The 16,536-nt window shown below is 41.0% G+C and overlaps 1 protein-coding gene across 3 annotated transcripts in view; it reads left to right on the top strand.

Moving 5' to 3' along the window:
- The window catches only part of ASTN2 (astrotactin 2), a gene marked incomplete at its 5' end in the record, with an annotated part of 924,983 nt that overhangs the window by 403,494 nt on the left and 504,953 nt on the right, over positions 1-16,536 (top strand). For all 3 annotated transcript variants that reach the window (XM_082619566.1, XM_082619564.1, XM_082619565.1), the window contains one exon: positions 14,557-14,724. In XM_082619566.1, coding sequence (XP_082475692.1) covers positions 14,557-14,724 — 168 coding nt within the window. The remainder of the gene's footprint in view (positions 1-14,556; positions 14,725-16,536) is intronic.

The raw sequence follows: 16,536 nt of genomic DNA on the forward strand, positions 1-16,536 counted from the left end.
AAACTGAGGAGAGTTGCCAAGATTAAGTGATTTGTTCCAGGGTCACACAGTTACTCATTGGCTGGGCTAGGATTTAATCCATGCTTGTTTGACTCCAAAATCTAGACCTCTAACTCCCATTCAAGTTCATGTCTTATGTGAGCAACTGACAGAGAGGGAAGTTTTTCAGTATTAGTCAGACCTAAAGGATCTTTGAGTTTTGGGAGCAACTGTCCACCACGTTCATTCAAGAAGCACTGATCATCTTGGATCAGAAAGAAATCCAACATTGAGATTGGGTTTGATGCATAAATTCCAAATGATTTAATGAAGAAATTTTTTTTTAAAGAAAGGAAGAAAAGATAAACAAATTATTAAATTAAAAGTAAATAGCTGCCTTTAATCTTTAACCACAATTCTTCTTTAAAATTTTAAGGAACAAAGAAAAACAGGAAGCGTTTTATGACTTTGTTCTTTTCCCCTGCTGCCTAGCTTGATACCAAATTGTTACATCTCTGGGGAGAAAAATAATTTTTTGAAATTTCAACACTTTAAACCTCTTTTGTTCAGACTGAAACACCCCTAACTCAGCCTTGAAGCAAGAGCAAGGATACATAAAGGCTTGTGGAATTCTGTGGCAATCTGTTTTAGCTAGACTTTGATCACAATTTGAGGTGGGGAAGATAGAAAGCATAGAAACACAATTGCTTGGAGCAAATATGGGTCTGGCACTACAGGGAAACCTCTATGTGGGGAGAGGGAGCAAGGCTTTGAAACAGCTTTATTTGGAAATAACTCTTTTGCTAACTTAGAACACCAGTGGCCTGTCTATAGCCATGCTTCCTTTTCTGGGACATCTAGTGATGGATTCTTCAATGTTTCTTCTATGACATGGACCTCACAAGGGTATTAGCATTTCATCTTTCCTTTGAAGGATCTCTAGCCTCATGACAACTTACTTTCATGGAATCTATTCTTTTTTTATTTTTATTTTTTATTGAAGTGTAGTTAATTTACAATGTTGTGTTAGTTTTAAGTGTACAGCAAAGTGATTCAGATACATATGTAGATCAGAATATATATATATATATATATATATATATATATATATATATTCTTTTACAGATTCTTTTCCATTAAAAGTTATTACAAGATACTGAGTATGTATGGTTCCCTGTGCTATACAGTAGGCCCTTGTTTTTGCCTATTTTATATGTAGTAGTGTGTATATGTTAATCCTAAAATGCTAATTTATCTCTCTTCCCCTCCCCCCCCCACTATCCCCTTTGGTAACCATAAGTTTGTTTTCTATGTCTGTTGAATCTATTTCTGTTTTGTAAATAAGCTCATTTGAATCATTTTTTTTAAATCCCACATATAAGTGATATCATATGATATTTCTCTGTCTGACTTACTTCACTTAGTATGATAATCTCTAGGTCCATCCATGTTGCTGCAAATGGCATTATTTCATTCTTTTTTTATAGACGTTCCTTAAAAAAACTAAAAATAGGGTTACCATATGACTCTGCAATCTCATTCCTGCACATATATCCAGAGAAAATTCTAATTCAAAAAGACACATGCACCCCAATGTTCATAGCAGCACTATTTACAATAGCCAAGACATGGAAGGAACTTAAATGTCCATGGACAGGTGAATGGATAAAGAAGATGTGGTGTATATATACAATATACTACTCAGCAGTGGAATTTATTCTTCATCGTCAGCGTGAAATCCTAGAAAAAACACTGAGCTAGAAGTCACAGCACTCGGGTTCTGGTCCAGCCTCAACACTTTCCAGCTCTGTTGCCTTGGGAAATTCAGTTCACCTCTTTGACCTTCACCTCCCTCACGGTGCTAAGAGGCTGGGAGTCGTAAAATCTAGGTTTTAGTTATAGACATTTCACTAATCCCAGTGGGATCTGGGGCACATCTCTCTCCTTCCTTAGCCCTCAGTTTCTTTACTTCTAAAAGAAGAGGGTCTCCCTGGAGCATCCATTCTCAGTGAGGACAGTAATACTTCCAAAGGGATGAAATTGATTCTTGGGAAGTACGGGGAGGGGGGCACAAAGAATCTTACTCCTTTTATGTACCACAAAAGCACAGCACATAAACAGATATACAGTATATCTGTGGTATTAAAAGCTTATGGGTGGGGGAGTGATTAGGGGAAAAAAGGTCTAAAAAGGTTGTTTCGTGTGTGATAATAAAAAAAAATTAAAAGTTGAGAGGGACTTCCCTGGCAGTCCAGTGGTTAAGACTCCGTGCTCCCAATGCAGTGGATACAGGTTCGGATTTGATCCCCGGTCGGGGAACTAAGATCCCACAAGCCGCATGGCATGGCCATACACAGAACAAAAACAAAAACAAAAACAAAAGCAAAATTGAGAAACTCTGGAGTAGAGGAACTGAGAGTTTTCTAACACTTTCGAATTAAACCTGTAACTTAGCATCAGACAGTTCTGATCTATTGTATGATTGTTCCAAGAAAATTCTGATCTTAACCAAGTTTCTATCTCCCTTAGACCTTAAAAAACAGTATTTTCATGTACAATAAACAAAAGGAAAGAGGTAACCCTCTTTCAGTTAGCCACTGGACTATCGTAGCGTTTTCTTAGTGTCTTTCTTCTCCTTGTCATATGTATCTCATTCACATACTTCAGCAAGATTACGTATTCATTGCAGCCAAGCCGCCATTCCCTCTGCCCATCCAGTGGTGTTGGGAGTACTTGGAACCAGGTCAGGCAGCAGACTGGGCACCTGTGGAATGAATGAAAATAACTTAGTTCAGACGAGGGTTTTTATCCTGGACTCTACTAACCCCCAAGGGGTCCATGGATAGAACTCTATTTCAGTTACTGGTTTCCTTTGTAATACTATGCATTATGTTTTATACATTTCAAAACTTTATTCTGAGAAGTGATCCACAGGGACCAATGACACAAAATAGAAGTTAATAAATGGAGCAAATGCCAGGCTTAAGAGATAGTTGCTGTCAAAAAAGAGGTAATATATCAGTTTGCTAGGGCTGCCATAACAAAGTACTGCAGACAATGCGGCTTAAACAACAGACATTTGTTTCCTCACAGTTCTGGAGGCTGGAAGTCTGAGATCAAGGTGTTGGCAGGGTTTCTTTTGAGGACCCCTCTCCTTGGCTTGTCGATAGCTATCTTATGGCCATCTTCTCCTTGGTCTTCACATGGTCTTCCCTCTGTGTGTGCTTGTATCCTAATCCCTTCTTCGTGGAAGGACACCAGCCATATTGGACCCACCCTGATGACTTCATTTAACCGTAATTACCTCTTGAAAGGTCCTTTCAACAAGTACAGTCATATTCTGAGGTACTGGGCATTAGGATTTCAACAAATGAATTTTGGGGTGGACACAAGTCAGCCCATAAGAGATAGAGAGAGTACAGAGAAATAGGTTGAAGTTGATCCAAGGAAAAGAGAAAGAAATGGCAGAAGGGAAAAGAGCTGGAAGGAGAAAGTCAGGTTAAGGCATCGAGGTAAGTGGCAGATTCCTCTCTCAGAGATGTCTGTAAGAGAATCACCCCTCGACCCTGCAACCCTAGAGAGCTGTTGCTCTCTCCCAGAGGCTGAGCACCTCCAGCTACCCACACTGGCTCTGCTCACTCTCCCAAACCCTCAAACTGTTGTTTTTAACCTCATTTTTGCAGAGTTTGATCACTCCTTAAACAGTGTTTAGTCGATGGCTGGTGGTACAATGTATTCATTCTACATTCTTTGGGGCTCTGTGGATTGGGGGGTTGGGGGAAGAGGTAGGAGTGGATGCGTTCTTCAGGGGTCTATGGGGCTGAAGGTAGATGTGCTCCTTATGTCTGCTTCATCACACTTTGTTTTTCCTCCTGTGTCCCGGAAAGACGTTTCTCCCAGGTCCAAGTCAGATGGGATCCTCATGGGGAAACAGGATGTAACAGAAAGAAGGAAGCCTGTAATTATTTTGCACCCAAAGAAAGAGGGAACAGGAAAGAGAGCAGAATACGTTGGGCTAAAACACTTCCCTGAGCTTCCTATGTGAAGACCATCTTTCAGCCATACAATCCTTCCCTCCTGTTCTCCCCATTCACCACTGTGACCAGAGCCTTCTTTTGAAATTTTCTATCCATGGTTTTCAGAGGTCTGCGTCATGATGTGAGGTGTAATGAAAGAGATTTGCACGGCTGTCTGGCTCTCCAGGCGGTTTTGTCTGATGCTACCTTCTTCCGTGGTATTTTTAGTTCTCATCTGTAGCTCTCTGTGTCTTTGGGGGCTGATGTGTCTCTGGCTTTTCCGACTCCACTACGGAGTGTCCTGAGCTCCCCAGCTCACCCCGATCTATGGCACACAGTTAAAGAAGCAGGTTTATAATCAATGTAATTGAAGATCAGACTTAATGAGTACCTCCGTGCCCAGGTGGTCCCCTGAGCAACGCCGCACTTCAGATGCAAAATAAGGAAACGATTGGGCTGAACTGAAAATCCATTTGGCTAATTAGATGATGTATATTCCCACAGCCAGTGAGAGAAAAATATGTATATATATTTAAAATAAGGAAACATGACATTTTGAAGTTGAGATTTTGGCAAAGATTCATTTCGGAGTCATTGCACTCTGAGGAAATTGACTTGAGCACAAAAGAAGACTCTCAGAGCACCCAGAAAAGGGGAATGCATTTGATCCAAAGTCAAGAAAATAAAACAGGGGTCCGCTGGAAAACTAGAGATATATGAGACACATGGAATAAGGCATTTTTATTCCTTTCCTGTGTAAATATTTATTCTCGAAGTACTGGTAGAATTTACCCAGGGAGAACTGCTTGCTACTCTTTGGCTTATAACACTTTCTCTCTCCCCTCCCCCACCCTCATTCAACACACACATACACACATACACAACACACACACACATCTTCTGAACCTCCCCTATACTCTAAGCACTGTGGTGATAGCACAGTTACATAAGGCACGGTCTTTGCCTTCAAGAAATACACAATCTAGATGGGAGAGTAAGAAAAAGGGAATTGAAAACACTCATGCTTTGCCTTAGATTTGCCACTTTGAACTTCCTTCCTTCCTGGACTACAAGTTTTCAGTGGACAGACACCATATTTTGCTCATGCAGAGCATAGGAACAGGGCATGGCACATAGTAGGTGCTTTATTTGTTAAATGAACAAATGTATGAATGAATGGATGAATCTATAACAGGGCACATATAGCTGTTACTTAAGTGGAATACCTTGTACGTATTAGAGAGATTAAGAGGCATATCAGTCAGGTCTGAAGCTGAGGCTTAAGGGGCAAATTCCGCCTCAGCTTTTGCCTAGTTTGTTGTTCTTTTTTGCATTCTTCAAGGTCTAGCTTAAAGACCGACTCTTTAATGATTCCTCTCCGATCCCGCTTTTTCCTTCCGCTTATATCCAGTTAATGCCCATCTCTTTCAGGCAGTTCTTACAACACTCTATGATGTATTATATCTACCTGTGCATACGTTTGATCTCCCTCGTTATTCTACAAATTTCTTGATGGAGTCAATCTGTTTTTCAATCTTTATGTCTATTTCTTACTCAAGGAGCAGTTCAATAACTGTTGGCTAAATAAACACATAGATTATTAGCCCTTGATTAGATTTTGCAGTTACTTCCTTTCACTCTCTGATGTGGCAACTCCCTGCCACACACCTTTGCCCCTTCACACTGAGTCCCTCTGGCATCTCTAATCATCCACATCACAAGCCCATGGGGTGAACAAGAGCTCAGGAGCCACGATAGCAAAGTTCAAGTTTTGCTTTGGAACTAGGGAGACACTGAAGAGCTAGTCTTGTGTTCTGGCTCCCACAGGCTGAAAAAAACTAAACTTTGGGATCAATGAGGAAGCATTTCTACTTCCCAACTCCATGATAAAGTAAGCTGAACTTTCCTCTAATCAAGCATGGATTTTTTTTTAACATCTTTATTGGAGTATAATTGCTTTACAATGGTGCGTTAGTTTCTGCTTTATGACAAAGTGAATAGGTTATACATATACATACGTTCCCATATCTCTTCCCTCTTGCATCTCCCTCCCTCCCACCCTCACCATCCCACCCCTCTAGGTGGTCACAAAGCACTGAGCTGATCTCCCTGTGCCATGCGGCTGCTTCCCACTAGCTATCTGTTTTACGTTTGGTAGTGTATATATGTCCATGCCACTCTCTCACTTTGTCACAGCTTACCCTTCCCACTCCCCCATATCCTCAAGTCCATTCTCTAGTAGGTCTGTGTCTTTATTCCCGTCTTACCCCTAGGCTCTTCATAACCCTTTTTTTCCCCCTTAGATTCCATATATATGTGTTAGCATACGGTATTTGTTTTCCTCTTTCTGACTTACTTCACTCTGCATGACAGACTCTAGGTCCATCCACCTCACTACAAATAAATCAATTTCGTTTCTTTTTATGGCTGAGTAATATTCCATTGTATATATGTGCCACATCTCCTTTATCCATTCATCCGATGATGGACGCTTAGGTTGCTTCCACCTCCTGGCTATTAAAAATAGAGCTGCAATGAACATTTTGGTACATGACTCTTTTTGAATTATAGTTTTCTCAGGGTATATGCCCAGTAGTGGGATTGCTGGGTCGTATGGTTGTTCTATTTGTAGTTTTTTAAGGAACCTCCATACTGTTTTCCATAGTGGCTGTATCAATTTACATTCCCACCAGCAGTTCAAGAGGGTTCCCTTATCTCCACACCCTCTCCAGCATTTATTGTTTCTAGATTTTTTGATGATGGCCATTCTAACCGGTGTGAGATGATATCTCATTGTAGTTTTGATTTGCATTTCTCCAATGATTAATGATGTTGAGCATTCTTTCATGTGTTTGTTGGCAATCTGTATATCTTCTTTGGAAAAATGTCTATTTAGGTCTTCTGCCCATTTTTGGATTGGGTTGTTTGTTTTTTTGTTATTGAGCTGCATGAGCTGCTTGTAAATTTTGGAGATGAATCCTTTGTCAGTTGCTTCATTTGCAAATATTTTCTCCCATTCTGAGGGCTGTCTTTTGGTCTTGTTTATGGTTTCCTTTGCTGTGCAAAAGCTTTGAAGTTCATTAGGTCCCATTTGTTTAGTTTTGTTTTTATTTCCATTTCTTTAGGAGGTGGGTCAAAAAGGATCTTGCTGTGATTTATGTCATAGAGTGTTCTGCCTATGTTTTCCTCTAAGAGTTTGATAGTTTCTAGCCTTACATTTAGATATTTAATCCATTTTGAGCTTATTTTTGTGTATGGTGTTAGGGAGTGTTCTAATCTCATACTTTTACATGTACCTGTCCAGTTTTCCCAGCACCACTTATTGAAGAGGCTGTCTTTTCTCCACTGTATATTCTTGCCTCCTTTATCAAAGATAAGGTGACCATATGTGCGTGGGTTTATCTCTGGGCTTTCTATCCTGTTCCATTGATTTATATTTCTGTTTTTGTGCCAGTACCATACTGTCTTGATTACTGTAGCTTTAGTATAGTCTGAAGTCAGGGAGCCTGATTCTTCCAGCTCCATTTTTCATTCTCCAGATTGCATTGGCTATTTGGGATCTTTTGTGTTTCCATACAAATTTTGAAATTTTTTGTTCTAGTTCTGTGAAAAATGCCAGTGGTAGTTTGATAGGGATTGCATTGAATCTGTAGATTGCTTTGGGTAGTAGAGTCATTTTCACAATGTTGATTCTTCCAATCTAAGATTTGGTATATCTCTCCATCTATTTGTATCATCTTTAATTTCTTTCATCAGTGTCTTATAATTTTCTGCATACAGGTCTTTTGTCTCCTTAGGTATGTTTATTCCTAGATATCTTATTCTTTTTGTTGCAGTGGAAATGGGAATGTTTTCTTAATTTCATTTTCAGATTTTTCATCATTAGTGCATTGGAATGCCAGAGATTTCTGTGCATTAATTTTGTATCCTGCTACTTTACCAAATTCATTGATTAGCTCTAATAGTTTTCTGGTAGCATCTTTGGGATTCTCTATGTATAGTATCATATCATCTGCAAACAGTGACAGCTTTACTTCTTCTTTTCTGATTTGGATTCCTTTTATTTCTTTTTCTTCTCTGATTGCTGTGGCTAGAACTTCCAAAACTATGTTGAGTAATAGTGGTGATAGTGGGCAACCTTGTCTTGTTCCTGATCTTAGTGGAAATGGTTTCAGTTTTTCACCATTGAGGACGATGTTGGCTATGGGTTTGTCATATATGGCCTTTATTATGTTGAGGAAAGTTCCCTCTATGCCTACATTCTGGAGGGTTTTTATCAGAAATGGGTGTTGAATTTTGTTGAAAGCTTTCTATGCATCTATTGAGATGATCATATGGTTTTTCTCCTTCAGTTTGTTAATATGGTGTATCACGTTGATTGATTTCGTATATTGAAGTATCCTTGCATTCCTGGAATAAACCCCACTTGCTTATGGTGTATGATCCTTTTAATGTGCTGTTGGATTCTGTTTGCTAGTATTTTGTTGAGGATTTTTGTGTCTGTGTTCATCAGTGATATTGGCCTATAGTTTTCTTTCTTTGTGACATCCTTGTCTGGTTTTGGTATCAGGGTGATGGTGGCCTCATAGAATGAGCTTGGGAGTGTTCCTCCCTCTGCTATATTTTGGAAGAGTTTGAGAAGGATAGGTGTTAGCTCTTCTCTAAATGTTTGATAGAATTCACCTGTGAAGCCATCTGTTCCTGGACTTTTGTTTGTTGGAAGATTTTTAATCACAGACTCAATTTCAGTGCTTGTGATTGGTCTGTTCATATTTTCTATTTATTCCTGGTTCAGTCTTGGCAGGTTGTGCATTTCTAAGAATTTGTCCATTTCTTCCAGGTTGTCCATTTTATTGGCGTAGAATTGCTTGTAGTAATCTCTCATGATCTTTTGTATTTCTGCAGTGTCAGTTGTTACTTCTCCTTTTTCATTTCTAATTCTATTGATTTGAGTCTTCTCCCTTTTTTTCTTGATGAGTCTGGCTAATGGTTTATCAATTTTGTTTATCTTCTCTAAGAACCAGCTTTTAGTTTTATTGATCATTGCTATTGTTTCCTTCATTTCTTTTTCATTTATTTCGGATCTGATTTTTATGATTTCTTTCCTTCTGCTAACTTTGGAGTTTTTTTGTTCTTCTTTCTCTAATTGCTTTAGGTGCAAGGTTAGGTTGTTTATTTGAGACATTTCCTGTTTCTTAAGGTAGGATTCTATTGCTATAAACTTCTCTCTTAGAATTGCTTTTGCTGCATCCCATAGGTTTTGGGTCGTCGTGTCTCCATTGTCATTTGTTTCTAGGTGTTTTTTGATTTCCTTTTTGATTTTTCGGTGATCACTTCGTTATTAAGTAGTGTATTGTTTAGCCTCCATGTGTTTGTATTTTTACAGGGTTTTTCCTGTAATTGATATCTAGTCTCATAGCATTGTTGTCGGAAAAGATACTTGATACAATTTCAAGTTTCTTAAATTTACGAAGGCTTGATTTGTGACCCAAGATATGATCTATCTTGGAGAATGTTCCATGAGCACTTGAGAAAAATTTGTACTCTGTTGTTTTTGGATAGAATGTCCTATAAATATCAATTAAGTCCACCTTCTTTAATGTGCCATTTAAAGCTTGTGTTTCCTTATTTATTTCATTTTGGAAGAGCTGTCCATTGGTGAAAGTGGGGTGTTAAAGTCCCCTACTATGAATGTGTTACTGTCAATTTCCCCTTTTATGGCTGTTGATATTTGCCTTTTCTTTATTCTGCTCTGTAGTAGTTATTTCTACTGTTTTATCTTCCAGGTCACTTTTCCATTCTTCTGCCTCAGTTATTCTGCTATTGATCCATTCTAGAGTATTTTTAATTTCATTTATCGTGTTGTTCATCGTTGCTTGCTTCCTCTTTAGTTCTTCTAGGTCCTTGTTAACTGTTTCTTGCATTTTGTCTATTTCCAAGATTTTGGATCATCTTTACTATCATTATTCTGAATTATTTTTCAGGTAGACTGCCTATTTCCTCTTCATTTGTTAGGTCTGGTGTGTTTTTATCTTGCTCCTTCGTCTGCTGTGTGTTTTTTTGTCTTCTCATTTTGCTTATCTTACTGTTTTTGGGGTCTCCTTTTTGCAGGCTGCAGGTTCGTAGTTTCCGTTGTTTTTGGTGTCTGTCCCCACTGGCTAAAGTTGGTTCAGTGGGTTGTGTAGGCTTCCTGGTGGAGGGGACTAGTGCCTGTGTTCTGGTGGATGAGCCTGGACCTTGTCTTTCTGGTGGGCAGGTCCACATCTAGTGGTGTGTTTTGGGGTGTCTGTGGCCTTATTATGATTTTAGGTAGCCTCTCTGCTAATGGGTGGTGTTGTGTTCCTGTCTTGCTAGTTGCTTGGCATAGGGTGACCAGCACTGTAGCTTGCTGGTCGTTGACTGAAGCTGGGTGCTGGTGTTGAGATGGAGATCTCTGGGAGATTTTCGCTGCTTGATATTATGTGGAGCTGGGAGGTCTCTTGTGGACCAGTGTCCTGAACTTGGCTCTCCAACGTCAGAGGCACAGCACTGACTCCTGGCTGCAGCACCAAGAGCCTTTCATCCACACGGCATGTCTGTTGTGAAGCAGTTGTACCTTTATTCTGATGACAATGCAAAAGACTTACTAATGAGTTCCTGCCCTTTGACACTTATAATAACATCACCTCTGGGAGTTGATCCCTACTGTATGGAGCTTGTTGGCTCTCAAATGTCGATTTGTTGCTCCAACTGTCAAGCTCTGGGGAAGCCGGTTCTACTTTGGGGAGTTTTGAAGGGAAAGATCCTCAGGACAAGCTGTCCCGGCAGCTGCTAGGGCCTTACCGCAAAATTCCCCAACCAGGGCTGGCTGGCCACAAGTAACAAGGCTCCTGGCTGGCTGCCCCAGAATTGTTAAGAGTCCAAGCTCGTGCTGCTCACTACACTACAGGCCAATAAATCAAGAAATGAGTTGCTGAGATGAGGAATAGTGACTTTATTCAGAAATCCAGCAGACCAAGAAGATGGTGGCCTCACGTCCCAAAGAACCATCTTGCCTGAGTTAAAATTCAGGCTCCTTTTATCAAGCATGGAATTTTGATTTCATTATTTCATTCAGCAGATAGTCACCAAGCTCCTAATATGTGCAAAGCCTTTTTACTGAGAGCTGGATTGAAACAGAGTAATGAACGAATCATGACTTCTTCCCTGCAGGAGATCACAACCTATTAGAGAAAGCAAAAGCCCTTCAACACTCTAGGAACACCCTGAAGGGGGATGCACAGACTCCCAGAGGAGGAGCAGAAAGACCAAGGAAGGCACCTCTGCCTGATACCCAACCAAAGCTCCAATTCTCAAGACAGTCTGGAATAATGGGCAGGTCCCAGCTTTGAATGCTGAAAAACCTGGGTTCAGTTTCCCCTTTGGCCACTTACTAGTTGGGCTAGTTTGACTAAGTCAACATCTCTCTGAACTTCATGTTGTCCTTCTGTAAAAGCAGGGACATGCCTATGCTGCAAGGCTCTTGTAAGGATTAAGTGAGCATTCATCCCAGGATCTGGACCAGAGGGTGCGTTCAAAGGATAGTAACTTCCTTGTGTCATTAAACCGACAGTATACCTAGGCGTAGTATCTTTTTAAAGAAGCTGAGGATAACCTGCTCTTGAGTGAGTCACTTCCAGTGAGAATCATATTTCTCATGTTTGAAAAGATCTGTTAACCAGTATTGCATTCAGAGCTTCCAAGCTCATAAACAATCCAAATAGTAATCAAAATAGCTCCAGCAAGTTGAGATTCCCCCATGTGCCAGGGACTTCACGTACTATAGTGGATGTTGTAATGCTGCTTCCAAATCTCTCATTAGAACGGGGCACTCATTCCCCCAGCCACCTGGAATGTTGACGGTTGACCACTCTCTCTCAGTCTTCCTTGGACAAATGCCCTCCATTAAAAGGAACCACTTCATCCAAGTTTATGTCCCTTCCCCAGGGATGTCTTACAGCCTATGACTGGCTGTGTGGGGATGTGAAGACCTGACACCCATATCTTGACTTGGAACAACTCAGAAGGACCATCTCAGTTCCAGGGCTTCCCGTGGGATCAGCTGAGGGCTTTGCTACAATGGCATGGCGAGCTACCTTCTCCCTCTGCCCAACCCCACTTTGCTCATGCCCTCCCAAGAGAACACCCCCCAAAACCTCCTGCATGCCAGTCTCTGCCATTGAGTCTGATTTCTGGTGAACCTGACCTAAGACAAATGCATTGTCTCCTTAAATCTTTATCTTTTTTTAACCCTGTGAAGGGGAAATTGGTATTCACAGTTTTCATAGGATATAACTGAGGATTTGTTTTCTTGTCCAAGTTTACAAAACTGGTGGGTAACAGAGTGAAGATCTGAATACATATCTTGCTGACTCTATTCTCTTTATCCCTGTGCTGTGTAGCTTTCCTAAAGTAGTGGGATTAGCCAAACTCAGCCCTGGGACATAATTCAATATCCATCCCTCAGTCTTTAGTGAGAATAAATACAAGAATTATCCACTTAAACAGCATGACTGTGCTTTTTAAAAGAAAAATCTGTAGTTGATACTGACGTTCAGTGCCTTGCACAAGGACCCATGTGACATGTTTCTGCTCAGGCTTAGTTCCAGAGGGGAAAATATGGCTTTGGAGATCGATTTGCATATCTCCCTTTGCCAGAAATTTAAAATATGGAATCCAACAGACTTCTTCTTTTTTTGCTTTAGCTGCCAAGGATTTTAAGGCCAACTTCAAATGTGGTCATTTCCTTTTCTCCCAGCCAGATGCTATCTACTCCCAATGCTTTTCACATAGAGTCCTCTTTCATCCTCACCAAAACCATATTGTCCACTGTGCTTTTATTTAGGAACTCATTCTATATGATGATATGAATCATAACATGTGTATGACTTAGAGAAGATAACATTGCCTGCCATGCCCATATCCTTTCCAGGGAATCTTCGATCCTCAGGGCAGCCAGGTAGGGTTTGATGTGGCCCTGCCTCTATGACCATTGCCCATTGGACCACAGCTGGGTACCAGAGGCAAGACGAACCCATCCATTGGTTAGCCAGCAGGGTCTGATGGGACCTGACAAAGAGGTTGCTGCCAAACACACAGGATGTCTATTAATTGAGTCCCTCTTTGGAAAATTTAAATTGCATACATGGAAAGATTTTGTTGCTTGATAGTGAGGTAGAGAGAAGCAGATGTAGGGAGAGAAGCCAAGTCATGCTAATTTTGAAACAATTTAAGATCTCCTTCTGCTGAGGTCTCTAGATCTGCCATAAATCTAGAACCACTCTCCAAGTCCAGCTTTGTGAAACCTGGTCCTATGTGAACTCTTTTTTCCCCCATTTCCCTCTGTGAAATTCTACCTTCACTCTATTGCTACATATATGCACTCACCATTTACACCCAATATGCAGCCAACCTGAATGGGCTTCTGCTCCTTGACCCCAAAGAATATATGTAATATATGTATATATATATATGTATGTAACCCATATATGGCTGTGTAAGTGTGTATGTGTGTGTGTGGGGGGGTCTTTTGTTTGGCCTTCACACGCTTTCAAGAACAAATTTAAACCATCATTTCCAAATTGGTTGATTACAATAAAAATCTCAATTTTCAGCCTCTCCTGATGAAAACCTGAAGTCCTTGCACCACTTACCTTTAGACCCATTTGGCAAGAGCTGGCTAGAGCTGAGTTGCAGCTGCTTCATTTTGATAGAGCCTGTAGTACCCAGTTCACCCCCAAACTCCATCTTTCCTTATTATATCCCAACATTAAAGCATCTTCCATTGCATGAGTGCTGCTTTTCTTTTAGAGGTGCTACAGATTTCTTTGAATCCATCTCTCTCTCTCTCTCTCTCTCTCTCTCTTTCTCACCCTCTCTTTCTCTATCTCTCATACAATAAAACAAAACAAAACACAACCTAGGCCAGGGGGCCAGGATGCTACTTCCCTTATAGTCAGCCAGTGCTTCCGAGGGATATAATCTGCCTTCCCCCTGTGGGGTATTAGTGACCCCTGTTCCAAGGAGGATGCCTGGGTGACGGAAACAAAAGCTTTTTTTATATTTTAAATTTGAATATTTAATCATTCTTTACTAGGACAAATGAGGCACTGGCTAAACACTTTATCTACATTAATTTATTTCATTTTCACAACAATGAGGTGGGTTCCATTACTATTCTTATTTACAGATGAGGTAGCCAAGACCCAGAGGCATTGAGTGACTTGTCCAAAGTCCATGGCTGGTAAAGGTGGATCCAGGATTTGAACCCAAGTCTCTCTCAGTCCTAAAGGCCTGACTCTTAAGCACTAGGCTGAATTGCCTCTCATGTCTGACTTGCCTGTCTCCATCGGCTGCTGACACCATGACTGGCACATTGTAAATGCTCTGTGAATGTGTGTAGCTAAGCGAGAACAGAGGACCTGGGGTCGCGGGGCGGGTGGCTTGTATGCATCTGTCTCTGTTCCTGCCCTGCAGCATCAGTGGCAAGACACCTGTACCCTAAAATCATGGAGAAAGTAGCTCTCTCTCTGTTTCCCCACAGGGAGCAGCTTTGTGGTGAGTGAAGGGAGCTACCTGGACATCTCCGACTGGTTAAACCCAGCCAAGCTGTCCCTGTATTACCAGATCAACGCCACCTCCCCATGGGTGAGGGACCTCTGCGGACAGAGGACCACGGATGCCTGTGAGCAGCTCTGCGACCCTGAAACCGGTGAGCCATGAGCAGGGCTGGGGATAGAGGGAGAGAGGGTGTCGGCTGGAAGATGGTCTGCACTCCTTCTGCCTGAAGAATCATGGCTTCTGAGTGATTGACAAGGGGCTTTATATAAAGGTCCATCAGTCCCACTGGTGGTTAAACTATCTACTGCCATTGCCTGACAACAAAGCAAATTCTTATAAAACCACAGCATCTCAGAAAGGACCACAGAGAACATCTAGTCCAATTTCAGCAAAGCAAAGTGTCTGAATGTCACCAGACATCCCTGAGCTTAGATCCTATCTATCAATACCTTTTACTAGCTGGGTATTCTTTATCATTGTTTTTTCATCTTTATTGAAATATAATTGACATATAACATTGTATAAGTTTAAGGTGTACAATGTGATGATTTAATACACATATAAATGATTACAGCAATAAGGTTCATTAACACTTCCATCACCTTACTTTTTTGTGTACGTGGTGATAGCATTTAAGATCTACTCTCTTAGGAGTTTTCCACATATAATACCATATGGTTAACTGTTCACCATTCTGTACATTAGATCCCCAGGACTTTTTCACCTTAAATGGGGAGACGTTGGCTATAGGGTACAAACTAGCTGGGCATTCTTTAGCAAGATACTTTCTCTGTCTGAGTACTAGAGAGGAAAGTAGCATCTAACTCACAAGTCTGTTGTTAGGATTAAATGAGATAATGTATGGAAATCTCCTAGTATACTCAGTTATTCATTCTTTTGGCAGATATTTATTGAGTAGCCAGGCACTTTTCTAGGCATTGGTGACATAGCAGTGAACAAAAAAGGCAAAATCTCTATCCTAATTAAGTTTATATTCTACAGAGACATTAAATTTGCACTGCCTGAGAAGATAGCCACTAGCCACCTGTGGCTGTTTAAATTTAAGTTAATTAAAATTAAATAAAAGTAAACATTTCCTCAGCCATGTTAGCCACATTTCAAGTGCTCCATAGCTAATGTGTCCAGTGGCTACCTCTTGGAGGACTCGGGACATTACCATCATTGCAGAAAGTTCTGTGGGACAGTGCTGCAATAGACAAACAGGTAAATGTGGATATACTGTGTCAGGGGATGATAAATGCTGGGGGGAGAGCACGAAGCGTAAGGGATGCTGAGCTGGGAGTAGGGGTGGAGTTGTTATTACAGAAAGGGTGGTCAGGGAAGGCTTCTCCAAGGTGGTAACATTTGAGCCGGCACTTTAAGATGGAGGCGGTGGAAGCCATGCTAACGTCTGGGGGGAAAGCATTCTAGGCAGAGGGAATAGCAAGCGCCAGCCTCTGCAGCAGGAGCACAGGAAGATCCCATTGATTCAGCACTAGCAGGAAGACCAGTATGGTTGGAGGGGAGAGAGAGAGAAGTTAGGATGCAAACTTGAAAAGAAGCTTGGGAAGGAGGTGGTGATGGGGGGAGGTTGGAAGGCCTTATATGGGAAAAGGACTTTGGATGTTACTCTGAGTGAGATGAGAAGTCATTGGAGAATTCTGAGCAAAGGAGCAACATGATCCGACCTACATTTTAACAGGACCACTCTGACTGCTGTGTGACAAATCAACTTAGAGGGCGTTCAAGGGCACTGTTTTTCCAGTGTAGACAGGAGTTGGTAGTGGCTGGGAACCCAGGGATTGGGGGAGAAGATGGTGATAAATGATCAAATTCTGGATATATTTAGAGTGTAGACTTGACAGAACTTGTTATTGGATATGGAAGATGAGAAATAAAGAGGAGTCAAAGATGATTCCAAATCATTCAATCTGAACAGTGACATGACGGACTTATCATTTAT

The sequence above is a fragment of the Mesoplodon mirus genome, assembly GCF_964341445.2.
Source record: "Mesoplodon mirus genome assembly, chromosome: 1".
Lineage (NCBI taxonomy): Eukaryota > Metazoa > Chordata > Mammalia > Artiodactyla > Ziphiidae > Mesoplodon > Mesoplodon mirus.